The 14,894-nt window shown below is 40.6% G+C and overlaps 1 protein-coding gene across 12 annotated transcripts in view; it reads left to right on the top strand.

Moving 5' to 3' along the window:
• The window catches only part of DGKI (diacylglycerol kinase iota), a 533,441-nt gene that overhangs the window by 276,971 nt on the left and 241,576 nt on the right, over nucleotides 1–14,894 (top strand). For 6 of the 12 annotated variants that reach the window (XM_082255058.1, XM_082255054.1, XM_082255061.1 and 3 more), the window contains 3 exons: nucleotides 982–1,056; nucleotides 2,309–2,365; nucleotides 8,416–8,514. In XM_082255058.1, coding sequence (XP_082111184.1) covers nucleotides 982–1,056; nucleotides 2,309–2,365; nucleotides 8,416–8,514 — 231 coding nt within the window. The remainder of the gene's footprint in view (nucleotides 1–981; nucleotides 1,057–2,308; nucleotides 2,366–8,415; nucleotides 8,515–14,894) is intronic. The other 6 variants (XM_082255060.1, XM_082255055.1, XM_082255057.1 and 3 more) reach the window with 2 other exon arrangements.

Here is a 14,894-nt window from a genome sequence, read left to right as displayed (position 1 = left end):
TCATAAATTTTAATATAATAAAAAACTATAAATAAGGTAAAGTATGTATGTATACATACATATATATATATATATATATATATATATATATACATACGTATATATATATATATATATATATATATATATATATAAAGTACAGTAAAACTGCAGGAAAGGGCACTGGGGGGCAATGTAATGTGAATTTATTTTATTTTGAATGGTATCAGTGTGTTTGGTGTGTTTTTACAATTGAATTTGCCGCCGGTTCCACCCCCCTGCGAACGTCACGTCACAGGAGACGGAAGCCGGGCCACGGAGAGGATCGGGAGGAAGATCCGCCGCCGCATACATTGCTGGATCCCGGTGACAAGGTAAGTAACCTCTTTTACAGGATCCAGTGATGCTTCTGGCGGTACCCGAGTGTGGCTCGGGGTTACCGCTTTTGGCTCTGAAATGTAACCCCGAGCCACGCTCGGGAATACCGCTAAGGAGGTTAAGGGTGTGCACACTTGTTCAACCATATTATTTTAGTTTTTTATTTTTACTTCCCTCAACCTAAAAGATTTCCTTTTGTTGTCAATGGAGTTGTACAGTTTATAGGTCACATTAAAGGTGGAAAAAGTTTTGAAATGATTTATCTTTGTGTTTTTACATCACAGAAACCTGACATTTTCTCTCGATTCACACTAGTGCGACTTGTCAGGCGACTTGTCAGCCTGACAAGTCGCGCTCCCTCGCGGTCGCTCCGACTTAGAAAAGGGGTCCTGTACTACTTCGGGCGACTTCGGGGCGACTTGCATAGACTTCCATTATGTGAAGTCCCTGCAAGTTGCTCCGAAGTCGTGGTGCATTGGGTATGCACAAGTCGCCCCCGAAGTAGTACAGAGTCGTGTCGCCCCAGTGTGAACCGACTCTTTAACAGGGGTGTGTAGACTTTTTATATCCACTGTCTAAACTCTGATCACGTTAACACTGTGTTTATGTTTCCTTTTCTACCAGAAGTCAGCCGTGCGGAGAAAATGTGCAGCTTGTAAAATCGTCGTCCACGTTGCCTGCATGGATCAGCTAGAAAAGGTATAAGGGCCCCATCTACTGGCTATAACCTGGAATGTTTTTTTTTCTTTCCCTCTAAACTAGTCAGCCTTGTAAAACACCTCTAATTTTCTAACTAACATATATCATGCTTAAAGGGAATCATTTACTTTGCCTATTCAGCACAAAACAAATGTTTTTTTTGCTAGGGACATAGAGAAATGGGGCGCCTAAATTATATTAACAGGCACATCAAATAGGGATAAAGCGCAGCAGCTCTGGTGAGGCCGCTTTTAAGCATGGTGACCCAAAACAGGGGGTCCAAATTTGTTTCAACACATTTTGGAGATTTAAAGACCTTCCCTTTTTTTTAGGACTTAAGCATGAAGGATAGATATAAGGACTCAAGGGTGGCACAATCACCAAGGTTTAATTGTTGGATGTATAGATATGGGATATCAACAGGATCAAAAGGTAAATTAATTAACAATAAGCTTCTCCTGTCTGGGCACCCCACCCATTGATACCTTCACTACACTCTGCTGCTGCTCCATTTGTCTGTAGGAGCCCTCCGAAATAATGGGTACTTTATGGGGGAGCATTTCACCTATTCATTTTCCTCCTAGGGTTAGTGGCTAATTGCCAGGTCCAAACAATATCATGTAGGAGTAGGTATGGTGCTCAATAACAGTGTCCTACACAGAGCTTGTACAGGGACTAGGCACACTGCACCGTCAGAGGAATGAAGCAGCAAGGGAACATAGTTGAAGTTGACTGATCGAAAGATGCTCTAACAAGAAAACCTGTCACTTTATCTATTCAGATTCTCTTTAAAGGAAATGTGGAAAAACATATGTATAGAAATATTGACTTCCTGAAAATGCTAGTGGCCCAGACATCATGGCAGACCCTCTGGCTAGAAAGGAAATGCGTAAAGGCTGCATACTTGTTCCAGGTCTGTGGCCAATTGAATGGTTGAAGTCAGAGACAAGCATTTTCAGAAGGCGGTCAGGAATGGCACTTTTCTAACTTCTGTAGACAGGTGACATCTAAATAGATATTTGTAAACTCCCTAAGTAGACATCATATTAACCTTGTAGTTCTAACTATACATAACAAAATATTGCAAAACAAAGATACATTGTGTTAGGTAAGGATTCTACTTTTGAAATAATTAAAATCATTTAAAATAGAAAGGAGTCCTATTTTAAAATATCAAAGCTATTAAAAACACATTTCCAATGGTTTGCTTTTAATAGATGACCTAATTTTCCTCTTTTTGTAAAATCTCCAGATTAATTTTAGATGCAAGCCAACTTTTCGTGATGCGACCTCACGGGCTCTGAGGGAGGTAAGTGTGTGAGAGAAACACAGAACTAAAGGTTAGAAACTTTACGCTAAACCCAGAAGCCCCTTGAAGAAAATGAAAAAAGGAAAAGGATATAAATCCGAACATTTATTTAAATAAAGCCATGATGTTATTGTCATTTTAAGGCTCCTACACAAAGGATTCAAAATCTAAGATTTAAGGAGCCTTTGAGTACTATTCAATGTCAGTGAAATATCTGGATTTCAAAAACATGTTATACAGGTATGTATAGGGTATAGGAGTAGAAGAAGAAAATGGTTACCTGTAGATTTTTGGAGCTTGGAAAAGCTTTACGGAATTTGTACCATTAAAAAAAGTTTAGTAATACTTGTAAAAACATATCGTTTTTATATAAAACCTTTTAAAAAAAGTCCTTTCTCTTTTTTGTTCATTGATGAACACAGCGTCATATGTTCATTTGATGGATGGGTTATGCTGCGCTTAAGGAGTAGGACACTAGGTGGAAAAAGGTTAACAAAATTAACAGAGCTTAACTACCCCTATGGGGCAATCCCAGGGGGTATACTCCCACTTCCTGCTCTAGGATCTCAGTTTTTTTCTGCCTAGTAAGGAGTAAGGACCTAGCTTCCCTGCTGGGATCTCTGATCCTGGCATTTTTTTTCCTCTTTTCTCATTCTTAATCTGAATTTTTTTCCTTTTTGTTATTTTGATTTTTTCCCTGGGAGAACTACAATCAACTGCTGGACTGGGCGATGCACTGGATATCCTAGATCCTTAAGGTCACCCAAGTCCGTAAAATCAGGTGGAAGAACGGTTAATAGTAATAGATAATGTGGGGCTGTCAAAGCAGCAAAGTGGGTCGTTAGTAAATAAATGGCTAAATAGCTTAATATTGGGGGGGGGGGGGGGTCACCAACCCAAAAAGACAACAGAAGTAAGAAAAAATAAAAAATGGGTGTTCTAGGGTGTCCCACCGGTGTTTAAATTACACTCATAAAAAGGTTTACATATAGAATTTTAGTACAAAATTTAAATGCAAAGATACAAAGAATCAGTTGTTTTGTACGACGATGTATGGACCATAATACTTTGACGATGATATGACTGTGGTTATATTGATTGAGAACACTAGGACTGGCAATAGCGATCTTTACCTTTGATTCCTTGGGATGTTCCTTTGGATAATATCAGCCCAGATCAGATCAGATTGTGTGTCCTAAGTTATTTATGAGTATACAGTTGGAACCAGGATCATTTCCTTCTCACTTCTTACGTGATTACTAGTGATCTAGCACATCAGGGATAATTTCCTTAACATATAGGACCTAGTGGATTGGCCCAACTCTCTTGCCATTGTAGATTCCCTCCATACCTCCCTGCAGCCTGGGAAGATGTGACTCTGCACCCAAATTCTGTTTTTATTTAAGATTTCTCATGTTGGATATCTGTCATGTAGGAGTATAATGTCTTGAAGAAGTGTCAATAACTGTGAAACGCGTTGATTGATTTGATACATAAGACAGTAATACTATGTTTATATGACACAACTGATTCTATGTATCTTTGCTTTTAAATTTTGTAATACAATTCTATATGTAAACCTTTTTATGTGTGTAATTTAAAAAAAACAGTGGGCCACCCTAGGCTTCCCATTTTTTAATCTTTTTCTTACTTTTGAAATTTATACCAGAAAGCCAGCACATTTTGGGGCATTCAAACTTCCTTTCTTCATCAATGTTTAACCACTTCTGGGCCAGAAGGTGTTACTTTAATGGACAATTGCGCGGTCGTACGACGCTGTACCTAAAAAAAATTGATGTCCTTAGAGTTTTCTTTTGCTGGTATTTGATCACCTGTGCGATTTTTATTTTTTGCGCTATAAACAAAAAAATAGCGACATTTCTGAAAAAAAAAACAATATTTTTCACTTTCTGCTATATAAAATTCCCCCCAAAAAAAATGTAAAAACATTTTTTTTCATCCTTTTAGGCCAATTTGTATTCTGCTACATATTTTTGGAAAACAAATCCCAATAAGCCTATTTTGATTGGTTTGCGCAAAAGTTATTGCGTCTACAAACTAGGGGAAAGATTAATGTCATTCTTTTTTTTACTAGTAATTGCAGTGATCTGTGGTTTTTAGCGGGACTGCGACATTGCGGCGGACAGATCAGACCCCTAGCTGACATTTTTTACATTTATAAGGGAACCAGTGACATTACTACAGTAATCAGCGCTAAAAATATGCACTGTTACTGTAATAATGACACTGGAAGGGAAGGGGTCAACCCAGGGATGATCAAAGGGTTAAGTGTGAGCCTAGGGGAGTGTTTTCTAACTGTATTGAGAAGGGACTTGTGAAATGAACACAGAGACCTGTGATCCTCTATAGAAGGATCACAGGCGCGCTGTGATCATTTCAGAGAGAACAATGGTCTGCTGTGTTTACAACAGCAGATCGTCGTTCTCTCTCAGTGGGGAGCGTTCGTGGGTGCCCGGTGGTAATCGCGGCCGCCGGCCCATGGATCGGCATCCCCGCTGCCTCCTCCAGGAGCTTTCCCGCAAACAGGTAGGGCGGTTCGCGCAGCGGATATCTGCGGCGGGTGGTCGGCAAGTGGTTAAAGTGTTTGTAAACAAACACCTTGTAAAAACACATTCAGTTAAAAATGAAAATAAAAGGCAAAACATTTGTGTATGGATATAAAATAATTATAAATACCCTTTTTCCCTTTTTCACCCTTTCTCTCTGTTTTTAGCTGCATAAGAGCTGGGGGAGGAGAAGCATCAGCACACTGAGCTTCCCAGGCTGTGTCAGGACAAGTCTGATGATTGGAGGAGAGCAGGCTAGAGCAGGGCTTGACAAAACCCATGCGCCAGGTCGCAATAGCAACTGGAAATCGCGCCCTGGCGCCTGGGTTACACCGCAGCAGTGGTCTAGATTCTCCAATGTGGCCCACCCATAAGTGCGCGGACTAGCGTCGGGGTGGCCAATAATTGGTCCTTTGCTTGAGCGGGATACACGCTTCTATGTGCAAACTGGTGCCCTCTGGTGGACTGTGCAGTGATGAGTAAGGCTTGCTTTCACTGCCCGCCCACCTCCAACATCATCTTCTCAGGTTGACATCTGGGCTTGATCGGTCACTCTTTCCTTACTGCCGCTGAGTGGGTCGGGAGTGCTGTCTATTAGTGCCACCTCATCAGTGCTTATCATTGTCCATCAGTGCCACCTGTCAGTGCCCATCAATGCCACCTGTCAGTGTCCATCAGTGCCACCTCATCAGTGCCCATCAGCGCAGCCTGTCAGTGCCTATCAGTGCCCATCAGCACAGCCTCATCAGCCTCACCTATCAGTGCCCATCAGTGCAGCCTATCAGTGCTTAAGTTATCAGTGTTGCCTGCCAGTGCCGCCTGTCAGTGCCACCTCATCAGTACCACTATATATTTTTTTTAACTTTCAGTCTTTTTTCACTTGGCACCAGGCATGAGCAATTCTTATTTCCTGATGCCCTGGAAATGCTGGCTACTAGTTTCTAAGCAAATTTGTCAATTTCACATAAAGGAAGCAATACAAAGAGAACAGGATACTTTTTCATACAAGTACATGGTACTGCAGGCACATATCAGGAATATGAAATGTTGGGTTGACACATTGTATTACATATATGTTTATATATTTACATATTCCTGACTGCAAACCGATGTTGCTCCTGTGCTGGATCATGTACCGAATATGTGATCCGCCACTTCCGGATGGGGGGCGCTGCTTTTGCAGTGATTAGTCACAACAGAAGCCGATCAGCGGGTGCTGGCCAGTGGATGTCTGTCGGCACCCGCTGATCAGCAAAAAGAATGACAGAACTGAGCTCTGTCGGTCAGCGGGGACCCGCTGATCAGCGAAGAGAATGACACAACAGAGCTCTACCTATGTAAACAAGGCAGAGCTCTGTCCTGTCAGAGGGGATGTGCTGGATTTTGTTTCCCTACAAAGCAGGAGATAAGATCCAGCACATCCCTTAGGAAAAGCGCCACATAGTAAACACAAAAACACTGGTTAGGCAAATATTTAACCCTTTAATCGCCCTAGATGTTTAACCTCTTCCCAGCCAGTGTTGTTAGTACAGTGACAGTGCATATGTTTAGCACTGATCACTGTATTAGTGTCACTTGTTCCACAAAGTGTCAGTTAGTGTTGCATTGTTTGCCACAATATCGCAGTCCCGCTATAAGTCATTGATCGCCACCAATACTAGTATATATAAAAAAATAAATAAAATGGCAGTATATATACCATAGTGTGTAGATGCTATAACTTTTGCCCAAACCCATCAATATGCGCTTTTTGGGATTTTTTTTTTACAAAAAATATGTAGCAGAATACATATTGGCCTAAATGTATGAAAAAATTTGATTTTTAAAATGTATTGGAGATGTTTTATAGCAGAAAGTAAAAAATATATATATTTTTTTCAAAATTGATGGCCTTTTTTTGTTTATAGCGCAAAAAATAAAAATAAAAACTCAGTGGTAAACAAATACCACTAAAAGAAAGCTATATTTGTGGGAAAAAAAATGACATAAATGTAATTTATGTACAGCATTGCATGACTGTACAATAGTCAGTTAAAGTAATGCCTTGCCGTATAGCAAAAAATGACCTGGTCATGAAGGGGGGTAAATCTTTTCCGGAGGTTAATTGGTAAGGGATGGGAAACAAAGCTTCCCATTTTTAAACCATGATAAAGGGGGCAAGGTTTTAGCCCCGCAAAGTGCATTGAGTTTCCTTGATAGTCTTCCACTTGATTTTACATTGGAATAAATTTGTATATAACCTATTAAATTGTGGTGTGGCACTTCAATCTGAGTATCTGACAGAGGTAATAACTCCCCTCTCTCAAAATTGATAAATATGCTGGCCTATCTGTACATGTTAATCCCAATATAATGTTTCTGCTTCCTTTTTTTTTTTCACAATCAAAGTCCTTTTTTTTTTTTTTTGTGAGGTCCCTCGCCAACAGTAAAAGTCATTAGCAGAATGACCCCCGGAAAAATCTCTATTTAGTCTTTAGTTTCAAAATCACTGCTGCAGCCTGACATGTAACAGACCTGGGCAGGCAAGTGAACACAGTCAGATATCCATTATTCTCATGCGGCTGTGTTACATGAGGAGGTAACAGGAAAGAATAGTTCCCATAATGATGTTGGCCTAAAAGCATTTCACAATCTCTGCTTTGAGAAAATAGGTTTTATAGCTGATAACATGCATTATAGAAAGCTGATTCTGCATGTAACAATGATGAAAAAAAAAGAAAAAGAAATGTTGTCTGATTGTTGGTGGTGGTAGTGGGGCAGGAAGGTGGTTTGCAGTGGGGGATTCATTACAACAAATCTAAATTAAGTTACAAGTAAACTTGTTATAAGTTTAAACTTAAAGTAAACCTGTCACAAATCAGTTAGGTAGGCAATCCATCCTTCATGTTAAAGAACCAATAGGAAACCTGAGGAACTGGGAGGGGCTAATATAAGCTCTTAAGAAAAGGCAAGATTTGCATATAACAGCAGCTTCCAGTTCCTTGAAAAAGTATTCACACCCCTTGACATTTTCCACATTTTGTCATGTTTCAATCAAAAAATATGGTTAAAATGTGGAAACCCCTGATACCCCTAACTAAAGTCAGGGCTGCACAGCAGCGTTGTCACCCTTTCTCAGATACACATGTAGGATTAAATTGACTTTCATTTAAAGACAAACAAATTAAAGCCCATCTCTTGCTGATGTTTTTTAAGCAATTACAGCTATGGATTATTTTTTCCTTTTGTAAAAAAATGAAACCTCATAAATAAAATCTTACCAGTAAAAGAAGAAATATGCTCAGTAAATAAATCTGATTATAAAAAGTAGTTGCTCTCTTTTTTAAATTTAATGACTGGCTGTTCATGGACCCATGTTGGTATGGTTCATCTACTACCAGGATGTCTGGATGTTTCCCACAGTCCTTAGTCCACCTCTGTGTGTTGCTGTCCGTGCCCACCCTGAATTCAAGCCTGACCCAAGCTCTAATGGTTTTTCCTCAGGTCAGACATTTTTCTTGTTGTTCTAACCAGCAGAATCTGGTGAGGCATCATTGGGTGCATCGACGGCGGCAAGAAGGGAAGTGCAGACACTGCGGGAAGGTAAGAGAACCTCTCATCATGTATGTTTGTGCTTCTTTGTCCTGAAGCAATGTTTAAGCAAAGTTGAAATGTTACAGGTTACAGAACTGAGTGCCTAATGCCCCGTACACACTATCAGATTATCTGAAGACTTTTGTCTGCAGACTTACCAAAACCATATAATATGAGGTCAAACCTAAACACTTTCAATTTGTATGCAATCCGGCAGGCCCTTGCACTACATAGAAAAGGTAAGTCTGCAGACAAAAGTCTTCAGATAATCTGCACGTGTGTACGGGGCATAACTCGAAAGCTGTCCTCCAAACTTACCTTCTTGCACCATTGTATAGGATCCTCTCCTCCTTTTCTGATATTGTTTACTCTGATTTCTCTGCATGCTGTAAGCTTCTCATATTGTGCATTATAGACTGCAGTTAGTCAGATAAGGAGGCTACAAGAATGGTCCATGAAATCCGCAAAGAGATGCACATAATATTCAGTGAGTGTAATGCTGCAGAAAGCTGTCAGAGACTGCAGAAATTCAACAGAAGATATTCAAAGACTGCAGACCTCCTTCAGAAGACTGTTATAGACTGGAATCATGTTACAGGAGGCTGCTAAAGATCCTCCTAAATAAAACATAAAATTACAAAAAACGATGCATATAAAAGTAAGATATTCTGAAAGAAAAAAGGCAAACCATAAAACTACTAGAAGCCAGGCTTAAAGTGTTACTAAAGTCTAAATATTTTTTTCTAATAAAAATAACAAACATGTTATACATGTTATACTTACCTGCTCTGTGCAGTGGTATTCCTCAAAACGGCCCCAATCCTCCTCTTCTTGGGTCCCGGTGGCGATCTTGGCTCCTCCTCTTCTTTTTTTGTCCCCTTGGCAAGCAGTTTGCTAGGGGGGACATGTAATGCGTGCGTGCTTGCGTGCGTGCGTGTCTCGACCTGTGCCAATGTAGCCGCGCTCCACAGACTTACACAGCATGACTTAGGCCCGCCCCCATTCCTCTTCCCCGCATATAAATTAACAGCAGAAAGAACCAATGGCTTTTGCTGCTGCTCAAATGATAGGTGAAGAGGAAGAAAGGGGAGAATAGATGCAGCCATGCACAGTGCTGATCTCTTCTCCCCTCTCTTCTTCTTCATACAGGTTAAGTGGGCACAGGGAAACTGAAAATAATTTTTTTCTCTTAATGTAACAATGCATTAAAGAGGTTGTAAACCCCCCAAAAAAATGTATTTTCTTTTTGCAAGCTGCAAGAGAAACACATAATAAGCTAGTATGCATCGCATACTAGCTCATTATGAAATACTTACTTTAGAACGAGCCCCCGCCGTGCCGTCCACTTACCTGTATGACGGGCGACATGTCCAGTCGCCCGTCTTCCGGGATCGCGGCATCCGGCCATCTGATTGGCCGGAGCCGCGGTGACGTCACTCCCGCGCACACGCGCGGGAGTGACGGTCACAGCACGAGCGGCCGTTCCTTCAGAGCACATGCGCCAGTGACGTCACTGGCTGCATGTAAGGTAAATATCTCCTAAACGGTACATGTTTAGGAGATATTTACAGTACCTATAGGTACAAGTTACAGAGGAGGGTTTACTTCCTCTTTAAGGTAAAAAATGTTTTTAGGTTTAGTATCACTTTTAGATGAATTTCCCTCACTGGCCTGAGTGAGCACAAACATACAGACTACTGTCTGCAGGGCCCTGAGAACCACACAAGAGCCAACAGGCTTCATGGATGAACTAACCTGAGCTACAGGATGGGCATTAGAATGTTAGAGGTTTGTGTGATTTGAATACACTGTATAACCAAATGAATGTGGTCACTCCTCTAAATTCAGATGTTTCCGGTGAAGGGTACTAATAACGCTACAGCATACAAAGACATTTTTTTAAATTGTTTGCTTACAACTTTGTGGCGACAGCTTGGTGAATGCCCTGTTTCAGTATGACTGTGCCCCTGTACACAAAGTCAGCTCCATAAAGACATGGCTTGCCTGCATCCTGGCGGTGCTCAATGGTTTCTCCCACCGCCCCCTGATTTGCTACCATGTCTTGTAGTAATATAGGGCTTAGTGGGAAGAACCACAGTGTGTTCCAGGGGATGCAAAGATTCAACGATTTTGGAAGTGTTGGCTAAAGACTTTGTAGCATTTCGAGATTTTTGGACTCACAGGACAGGAACTTATTCACAGCCTTCTGTTGCAGGAGTGCTGCTTTTTATGTTTTTTTTTTTTTAGTATTGCAGCCACGTTGGCTTTTTTTTTTTAACCTGGTTTAGAAAAATGGCATCTAGAATGTTGTTACCATGGACAGCAACATCAGTTTTTAGATATGGGCCCCCTAACATTAGGGCTAGTAAATATAGTAAATGTTGTTTTCTTGTACACCAGGCTTCAATACCTCCCAACTTTTTGAGATAGGAATGAGGGACACCTATTAGCAAAAGTATTTAGGCATAGGACACACCCACTGCCATGCCTCGTTAAAGGAGAATTATGCAAAAAAAAAAAAAGATTAGTTAAACCCTCGAGTGCTTTTTTTTTTTTTTTTTTTTTTTTTACCGCTGCTAATTCTTTATACTGGATTTTGACATTTGACAATAGTTTATAAACTGGATGAAAAGTTTAGCACTGGGAAACGGCTTTTAAAAGATAAAAACTGTGTTTTATATATAACTATACAGATCAGGCCAAAATGAAGGACAAATTAGGAGGAAAGAGGGACTTTATTCCAAATCAGGGACAGTCCCTTGAAATCAGGGACAGTTGGGAGCTATAAGCTACTGCATCCAGTACCCCCCCCCCCCTTCTTTCTAGGCTGTTCACCTGTTAGTGTGTGGCCTTGATCCCAGCGTTTTAACATTATACTTTGTAAATATGATTCCTGACACTTACCAAGACAGCTGCACATACTGCAAATATGTCACTTCTTGTGGTTGGCTCCCACACAGTGTAAGTGAAGACTATCATATATTCCTTATCAGCACCAATATACATAGCTACAAGCCCTGATATAATATTGTATTAAACATAAATTGTATGATTGGGCACAATTAAAAAAAACAAAAAACTGTATGCCTTATATTTTAGCAATACATGCTCATTTCACCATGTTTTGTCTCTTTAAAATTGTGGTAAGTACAGGAAACAGCTGATCACACATTCCCTCTGCTGTACTGCATCTCCAAGCAGTGTTATCAGCCCCTGCCTGAGTTCTCTTTATAACACATAACCCTGTCATGACATAATCATGGGCCCTATTCACAGTATAGCAGATATAGACCCCATCTCTCAGCTAGGGTCCTGGCAGATGACTGGTAATAAACTAATGCTATAGATGCCTGCTAAGATAAATATGCAGGGGATTTTTTAGATGTAGGGATAAGGTTCAAGGTTAGGTGATGCTAATGTTAGGGTCATGAGTGAGTAAATGAATGTTAAGTGTTAGGGCTTATGTACATTTTCCTACATATTTTGTTACATTTTGTCAGAACTACTTATATATACACATGTTAACAGGAATGCAGAAAGCAGCTTGATGCAGCTTAGTACAAGATTAGAAGCATCCCGACTGGTTCTGGAATGCTGGTTTACCCTACGTTCACACCTATGCATTTTTAGTGCGTTTGCACGCACTATAGTCCATTTCACATGGTTTCCTATGGCACAGGTTCACATCTATGCGTTTTTCAACTGGTGTGTTTTTGGAAAGGGCCAGGGGCCTTTTTTTCCCGCAGCAGATTGTGTTTTGCGTGTGATAGACTTCAATTAAGCCACAGCAGAAATGCAAATGTTGCGTTTTTGATGCCTTTCTCTCTCTTTTTTTTTTATACTTAAACACTCTGTGTATAACTGGTTGCTAAGAAGCAGGCTGGGAAGCCAACTGCCCCTTCTTTACAACCGATGAGTCATCAGCTGTCAGGGGAATTCCCCCCTGACAGCTAAATGTAAAATAAAGAATTGCAAAAAAAATTGAGAAAAAACTGCGTAGGGTTGACCCCCCCCCCGAAAATCCATACCAGGCCATTTGAGTCTGGTATGAATTTGGAGGGGAACCCCACGCCAAGATTTTTTTACAGAATGGCTTTGGGTCCCAATAAAAACCATACCAGACCCTTATCCAAGCATGCAGCCTGGCAAGAGTCAGGAAAGGGAGGGGACGAGCGAGCGCTTACCCCCCTTAACCATACCAGGCCACATGCCCTAAACATGGAGGGGTGCATGGCTCAGGATTGCATAAATCACAGAATGCAGGGCTCAGGAGTGCGTAACACACAGACTGCAGGGGTCAGGGGTGGGTAACACAGAGAGCGCAGGGGTCAGTAGTGCATATTTATAAGAGCACGGGGCCAAGAGTGCATAATGCAAAGAGTGTAATGCTTAGGAGTGCATAATACAGAGTGTGCAGTGCTCAGTAGTGCATATCACACAGAGTTCAGGGGCCAGAGGTTAGTAATGCATAGAGCGAAGGGATAAGGAGTGCACACTTCACAAAGTGCAGGGGTCAAGAGTGTGTAACACAAGAGTTGAGGTCCCACCACAGACCTCTAAGTACAAACCTCCTCAACACAGACTCCTCAGTACAGATTGCCCCCAGTACATTAAAAGCCTGGTGATCCAACCATGAAGATGTTTGTTTAGGCCCTTGCTGTAATTGGGTGATAACTGTCTCCCAATTGTGCTTTTGCGTAGTCCACATGTTACATGTGCCCCTGGTGGAAACTGCAAGCAGCCATGTCAACCCACATTGTAGAGACAGGAAGCCAGTCCAGAATTTTGTGCTGGAATGGGGCACCATTATTTCTAGCAGGAATAGTCAATTCCGAGCACAGCCCCATACCTTCCAACTTTTTGAGATGGTAACGCGGGACACCTATTAGCTAAAGTATGTAGCATAAGACACACACCCCGCCACGCCCCTTAAAGGAGAATAATACAGAAAAAAAAAAAAAAAGATTAGTTAAACCCACAAGTGCTTTTTTTTTTTTTTACCACTACTATTTCTTTATATTGGCTTTTGAAATTTACAAATGCAGCAATTTACAAATGGGATTAAAGGTTTAGTGCTGGGAAACACTTGTTGAAAGATAAAAAGTGCATTTAATATACAACTGAATAGATCAGACCAAAATAAGAGACAAATGAGGAGGAAAGAGGGACAGAGGGACTTTGTTCCAAATCAGGGACAGTCCCTCCAAATCAGGGACAGTCCCTCCAAATCAGGGACAGTTGGGAGCTATGCAGCCCCCTCCCTCCTTGCTCCTCATAACTCTCTCCTCTTCTGGGAGTGTATAATTATTGTCTGTGCTGGTCAGGAAAGAGTACATTTTTTTTCTTTGCTTTTGGTGCTAAAAGTCTTGTTCTGACAACAACGACTCCCGTACCCAAAAGCTAAAGTAGCATTCCCACACTATGCCAATAGATTACCTTTGTGTCAAGAGACATCCAGTTTCTACTTGACACAGTTTATCCAAAAGTAGATTTTTCACTTTGTCAGAGTTCTCCTGTAAGTCCTCAGTTTTTATGCTACGTTCAAATTTGAAACCGAGATAATGGGACAAAATGTGAATATTTTTAAACCGTCACCGTCCCAAGTCTAAGAAACATTTTCATAAAACATAATAAATGAATACAATCTTAGTGTAGCACTTGTCATATCCTGTGCTCATTCTGTCAGCGAATCCTCCGGGATCTGCAGGATATATTTAACTCGGAAGAAGGGATTAAAGATAGGAAGGAGAGCCGAGTAGCAGTGATAAACACTCTCATCTTTAACCATATTGTTTTTCTTTGACTGCGGTCGGCACATAAGTGCCAGATTCCCCACTGCGGATCCTAACATTCCCCTGGCAAGACTGCTCAAGACAATCCTTGAAGGATTTCCTGTAGTCACAAAGGTTTAAAAAGAAGATATGATGTTTTTTTTTTGTTTTTTTTTTTATGTATATGAGTTTTGAGCTATTATTGAACTGTTTGCTTTTGATGTGACACATTTTTGCCTACTTGCTTTTCCATAATTTCATAATGTTGAGTTGTTCTCTTATATCAGGCTTTGTGTTCCACGTCTCTTCTGAAGAACTATTTTGATAAAACCATTAGTCTAAAGAGCCTTTTGCTATCAGTCATTTCCAGCAGACTAAAAAAAAGGGAAACCAAAGTACAGTATTTGATATATTTTTTTTTGTGATATGTGTGTGAATGTGATCAAATTGATGTAAGTTATCCTAACCGTGTGAGTGAATGTTTTAAAGCTGAACTACAGACAAACAGCAAAATTAAGAGATAAAAAACATATATGAGAATTGTCATACCTGCCAAAGGAGTTCTAGTTCTGTCCAACCAGTCCTGAGATTTTTACAGGTCTGCCAAATACCAGTGGT

Source organism: Pelophylax lessonae (assembly GCF_965119305.1).
Source record: "Pelophylax lessonae genome assembly, chromosome: 4".
Classification (NCBI taxonomy): domain Eukaryota; kingdom Metazoa; phylum Chordata; class Amphibia; order Anura; family Ranidae; genus Pelophylax; species Pelophylax lessonae.
Note: the sequence above shows the minus strand (reverse complement) of the source record. Positions and strands in the feature narration are given on the sequence as shown.